The sequence below is a fragment of the Mandrillus leucophaeus genome, unplaced genomic scaffold (assembly GCF_000951045.1).
Source record: "Mandrillus leucophaeus isolate KB7577 unplaced genomic scaffold, Mleu.le_1.0 Scaffold626, whole genome shotgun sequence".
Taxonomy (NCBI): domain Eukaryota; kingdom Metazoa; phylum Chordata; class Mammalia; order Primates; family Cercopithecidae; genus Mandrillus; species Mandrillus leucophaeus.
Genome location: NW_012106764.1, coordinates 44,950 through 50,676, shown reverse-complemented (window position 1 = coordinate 50,676; position 5,727 = coordinate 44,950). Strand labels below are relative to the sequence as shown.

Sequence of the window (5,727 nt, the reverse complement as noted above, 5' to 3'; positions counted from 1 at the left end):
TGGAGCTCATTGGGGGATGGGCTCAGTAGGACCCACTGGTGGAGCAGTCCACAGGAGGAGGGAGATAGGTGTCAGGGAGGGGATGCTGAGAGGCCTCCAGACTCAGATGCATAAGCCCAGATGTAGTCAGGAGGATCCCCTTCTGGGAGTCAAGCATTTATTCTGGAAGCTATTACTGTCACAAGTGCAGGATGGGGCAGGGAGAAGGGGATAGAATGGGAGGAGTGATGACCCACCAGGCCCATGCCTTCTTCTTTCAGGTCCAGTGAGCATGAGAATGCCTATGAGAATGTCCCGGAGGAGGAAGGCAAGGTCCGCAGCACCCCGATGTAACCTTGTCTGTGGCTCCAACCCCAAGACTCCCAGGCACCTGGGATGGATGTCCAGTGCTACCACCCAAGCCCCCTCCTTCTTTGTGTGGAATCTGCAATAGTGGGCTGACTCCCTCCAGCCCGACGCCGGCCCTCCCCTCTCCTGAAGTATAGCCAGCCAAGGCTGGAGCTCAGACTGTGTCTAGGTTGGGGCTCAGCTGTGGCCCTGGGGTCTCCCGCTCAGCTCAGAAGAGCCTTCTGGAGAGGACAGTCAGCTCAGCACCTCCCATCCTGCTCGCACGTCCTTCCCCATAACTGTGGAAGCGGCCCCAAATCCTGTGAAATAAAGACTTTTTGTATTTCTGAGGCTGAGGCCCAGCAACAGCCCCTCAGGCTTCCAGTGAGTCCCCATCTTGCTTTCTGAATCACGACAATCGTCTTCCGACTTGTCATAGTGGCTTTGGGGGATTATCCAGGAAGCCCCTGTACCCACAGGGCAGCTGGGACCGAGGGGGCCCAGGCTGGGGAGGGACTGAGAGTGTGTGGCCAGGGTGAGGGTAAGAGAGGGTTGGTGCCTTTTCTGGTGTTTGAGAGTGAAGCACCCTCAAATGGGAGTGTCTGATGACACGTGGGAGAATTGGGAGGCAGGAAGACCAGGACAGGTGAGCCCATTTCTGCCAGTGGGGTGTTTCTTGTCCCCTCAGGCCAAACCCTTTCTTCAACCAGAGCCGCCGGGCACGGCTTCCCAGGGCAGGGCAGGGCAGGGCAGACCCTGATATGAGCTAGGTGCCCCCAGTGCTGATCAGTTTCATGTATGCAGGGAAGGAAGAGGATGTCAGAGGCCCATGGGCCGGGGAGCTCACCCACTCTACCCTTGCTCCAGTCCCCGCCCCCAAAGCACCCTTCATCCCTGAGGCTCTGGGCTTTTCCTTGCACAGTGCCGTTCACCCTTTGCCTCTGTGCTGGAGGTGTCACGGTGGGTTCCCACAGATCTAGTCTGTCTCCCTCTGGTGGCCCCTCTGTGCTGGCTCTGGCATAGGAAGTGTCAGGAAGGAGTCTTGGGTTGAGACTCAGGAAGCCCAGATGTGAGTCCTGGGTCCTCTGCCAACTTGTGTGTGAGCTTGGGAAAGCTGCTGTCCTCTCTGAGCTGAGCTTTCTCTCCATGGAAGATTTGGCCAGTCTCACGGCAGAGCTGGAGGACAGCCCAGTCCTTGCCTATGCCTGCCTCGCCCAACGCCCAGTCCTGGAGTGGGAGTCGGGGTAGGGACGGGAGGATCAGGAAACTGGGTCCTAGTAGGAGCAGGGCAGAGGGGAGGCACGCCTTGCCTGGCTGGCGGAACCTGGAGGCCCCTCACCTCTGTGACTGTTGGCCTTATGGGAACAGCTTCTGTCTCTGTCCTGGGTGATAATCTGAGATGGACTCACCCAGGATAATTCCCAGATCCAGAGAAGTGGGGCCAGAAGGTAGGAGGCCATCCACCTTGTCCCAAAGGTCTCCCTTTGCCACTCGCCTCAACGTGTCACAGCCCCCTTGTTCCATGTTATGACCATTCTTTTGCTATTCTAAGGCTTCACCAAGTACCACTGGGGAAGACTCATCTTAAATGGAAATAATCTCTTCTCACCTCATTGGGTTTAGGATGCAGACAGTAGCAGAGGGAAGAGGCCTGGGGGTGGGGGAGCAGCAGCTTTGCTGCAGGCCTATCCCTGCCTTTCTGTGTGTCTTGAGACAAGTCACCTCCCCTCTCAGGGCTTCAACTTAATGAACTACAGCTTGTGATTTGTACTCTAGGCTTTTGCTTACGTGGCTTTCTGTGACTCATGCCTTTTCACCCCACCTCTGCCCGTTTAAACTCTGCCCATTGTTTTTTCTTGACCCAGCCAAGGTTCCTCCTCTTCTGGGAAGTCTTCCTTGATTAGACCAGAGGGCAAAGCCAGGCCAGCAGCCAGCCCCGCTTCTCCACTCACTGAAGGAGAGACAGAGGTTCCTAGAGGGTCAGGCCTCTGCTAGGGCACACACAGCCCCCTCTTCCTTTCCTGCCTCCTGGTGGGAAGCTTCTGGCTGCCGGATCTGATTCTCCTTTCATGAGGCCACATTTCCTCCCAGCTCTGCCGTCAGTTGTCCCTGGGGGGTGGGAGTGGGTTCGAGTCAGGTCACCCCACCAGCCTGCCAGGGCCAGAAGGCAGAGCCACCCTCCCTGTCTCCCTGTAGCAAGTGAATCCCAGCTCCTCACACCTGTGAGGTTTTGCCAGGAGAAGCCTGCTTCTGCCTGGGCTTACCTTGCTCCCCATCAGCTATCTGGGGCCTCTCTAAGAGCCCCCTTGTCCCCCTTCTCATTCTGTCTTGCTCAATATGGGCAGATCTAAGAAAGTGGGAACCCACGGGGCTCCTGCAGGGGCTGGGCCGGCACTGACCTTACAGCCCCTCACCCTCACCCCATGTTCCTGCCCCGATCGGGGGCTGGGAGCAGGAAGCTGCTGGCCCCAGAACCGCTGAGACCCCCAATCCTTATCGCTCATTCCCACCTGCCAGCCTGGCCAGATCGAGGAGGCAAAGGAGGCTGGCCCCAGGCCAGGGTGGCGCTTAATGACCCTCAGGGGGCCTAATCTCAGACAGGCAGCCACGGAGTGGCTCAGGCGCGCTCCTGGAGAAGGCTGATAACGCACCAGCTGGGCCCCCACCATCTATCGCTGCACAGCCAGTCTCAGGGGCGGCCTCCGAGGGCCTGGGGAGGGGGAGCCTCCGGACTAGGGCGGGGCTGGAGGCGAGCTCTCCGCCCCTAGCACTGAGGGAGAGGATCCTGAGCTCCGTAAATGGTGGACAAGGGAGAGACCCAGCCTGCAGGAGGGGTGGGCTGGGTCCGGTGGGAACCCCCAAAGCCCTGTGCTCCTTCTCTCTTTCCTGCTCTCTTCCCAACCTTTTCTCCACACATAGGACCTCTCCTGCCCAGGTCTTTCTCCTCTTTGTCTTTCCCAGCCTCTATCCATCTCTGTCTCCCTGTTTCTCGGTCTCTCCGCCTCTGTTTTTGTCTTATCTTCTGCCTCTCTCTGTCCTGTCTCCCTTCCTCCTCCTCCACCTGAGCTCAGCGCCCACCTCCTCTTTCTCCCTTGCATCCCTTTTCAGTTTTCAGCTGGTTCTGTTGGTTGTTCCCTTCCCAGCTGTCCCCTGATTCCCAAGCTTCCTTGATGCCAGCCCTTGGCCGGGCAGTTCCCACGATCTCATTGGTCTCACTTCTGTGTGTGGCATCATCTCTCCGTGGTCCCTTCCACCAGCTCTCTGCCAGCACCACAGGCTGCCCCAAGCCCTGGCTCTCAGACCAGGATGTCTTACTGTTGAAGACATTTTTGCTCTTCCTGGAACAGGGCTTGCACCTTGTTTTCCCCTCTCCCACCTAAAACATGTAAGTTTCATAGGGTTACATTAGAGATAATACCCAAACTTAGGCAGGAAGGAAAGGCCTCCATCCAGCAACTGCACAGCTGAAGGGAGACTGCAGCACTGCTTACTTCTGTTAGACTTGAAGAGGAGCTGCCAACCAGGAACTGGCTTTGAAAACAGGCTGCGGAGTTCCATCTCCAGAGTGCCAGGTGGTCACGGGGAGTTTCAAGATTACTGCCCTCATACTCAGAGTGACATGTGCAGAAATACTATCTGTTTATTGTGCTTCAAGCGGCCATCAGATCAGGACTATTGCTGGGCAAAGCCTCTTCCCGCAGCCTAGGGGTAGGAAAGGTGGGGGTAGAGGTGCTGGGGGTGGGGCCAGAATCACACACAGTCTGCTCTGGCCTCTTTGCCCAACTTCACAGGCAAGTCAGGTGGCTGAAGCCAGCAGAACTTGCTCTGGGACCAGGGTGGAGGCACCTACCTCCCATCCAGACCTGGCTGGGAGGTCCTGACTCCCCAGCTTGGCTTGGCTCTCCTCCCAGGTTTTTTTTTCTGTCCCTGGCAGTGCGGACGGTGGCCAAAAGCTTGAGCGTGGGAATCATGCCGATTGGTTCAAATTCCAGACCTGCTCCTCACTGCCTGTGGGATCCCCTAGCCTTTCAGATCCTCCATTCCTCCTTTGCCAGTAAAATTGGCTTTGTAGTACATTCCTTGCACGGCTGCTGGGAGGAAACAGAGATGACATCCGTGTTGTTATTGCTCCTGAGACTTGCCAGAAAGCCCTCCATGATCAACGTAGATGCCATTTCTTCCCAGACGCTCCTTTCCCCACTCCTGGGTTCAGCACTTCCTCTGGGCAACTTCAGCCCCTGCTCCTCCCTCTTTTTGCACCCGCCCCACCTCCTCCACTCACTCCACTCACCCCAGGATGCTGTCTAGTTGTCTGCATCCCGCTCCTGCCCCGGGTCTGGGAGCTCCTCAAGGGCAGGAATGGAGTGACTTCCCTCTCTGTGCACCCAGGACAGGGCTGGGCAGGAGAAGGGAAGCCGGAGTGGTGGAGAGTCCCGAAGGAAGGGACTAAACTCCAGCCATCTGTCCAGCAGTGTCTGTTCACACCCCTCCTCCCTGCACGGGCGCAGACATACACATGCACATATGCTCACTCTCTCTTTCTGGTTGAAGGTCCTGGGAGCCCTTGGGAACGCTGCTGCCTGGCAGGCCTACAGTTTAGAGCGCTGTTCTGCCTGCCCGTGGCCTCGGCTGCCACCTGGTGGCTGCGCGCACTAAAGGAAGGGTAGATTCAGCAGAGCCTGGGAAGCTGAGCTTCAGGCGCCGCTCTTCCCCCTCACACTGGGACTAGACGCCTTTCCATGGCGTAATCCCAGAAACCTCTCAGGTCATGCCAGCAACTGGGTCTTCCTGTGGAATGCAAGGGCAGTGGGACCTCTGAGCCCCCTCCTTGCGGCCCCAGTGGCCGAGTCTGCGAACACCTCAACCTCCCTGCACTTTTGGTGGGGTCAGCTTGGGCGCTTAGCCATCCTAGTCCTGACATTACACCTCTTCTTTCGGCAGGGGTCTGGGAGTCCAGTGGCTTCTGTCCTGGGCCATGTTTTTTCCAGAGGGTGAGAGATGGCATCATTTCTGGGACCTTGTTCCCTGGAGACTCTGGCCCCTTGAAGAAACAGGATAGAGAGAGCTTGAGAGAGAGAGAGAGAGAGAGAGAGAGAGAGAGAGAGAGAAAGTATTAAGGATGAATATCAGTGTCTGCCCCGAGTAAACTGGAAGATGATGGCATCAGGGGCACTGCTCTGGGCTGTATAGACTGTGCCTTCACTAACAGGTCCCTGAGACCAGGTGTGGGCCCGTATCCCTGGAGGGAGGGGTGCCTTCCTCTGATTCGAAGGTATCATTTAGGCTAGTGAATGGCATTGAGAATGGCAGATGCCAGGGACAAGCAGGAGCATGTGTGGGATGAGGATGCGGCGCGGCTGTGTGACATTTCGGAGCCTGCAACACATCCATATAGAAGCC

At 57.2% G+C, this 5,727-nt stretch overlaps 1 protein-coding gene and 1 long non-coding RNA gene across 3 annotated transcripts in view; one reads left to right on the top strand and one right to left on the bottom strand.

Moving 5' to 3' along the window:
- PDZK1IP1 (PDZK1 interacting protein 1) overlaps window positions 1-722 on the top strand; it is an 8,268-nt gene extending 7,546 nt beyond the window's left edge. For both annotated transcript variants that reach the window (XM_012000341.1, XM_012000340.1), the window contains one exon: window positions 261-722. In XM_012000341.1, the coding sequence (XP_011855731.1) occupies window positions 261-333 (73 nt within the window). In that variant the 3' untranslated portion in view covers window positions 334-722. The remainder of the gene's footprint in view (window positions 1-260) is intronic.
- A 3,231-nt stretch (window positions 723-3,953) lies between these two features.
- On the bottom strand, window positions 3,954-5,032 carry LOC105554072. Its single transcript, XR_001008273.1, has 2 exons — window positions 4,842-5,032; window positions 3,954-4,415 (listed from the first exon to the last, which is right to left on the bottom strand). It is a non-coding gene; the product is annotated as an uncharacterized LOC105554072 (long non-coding RNA).
- Window positions 5,033-5,727: the final 695 nt, after the last annotated feature.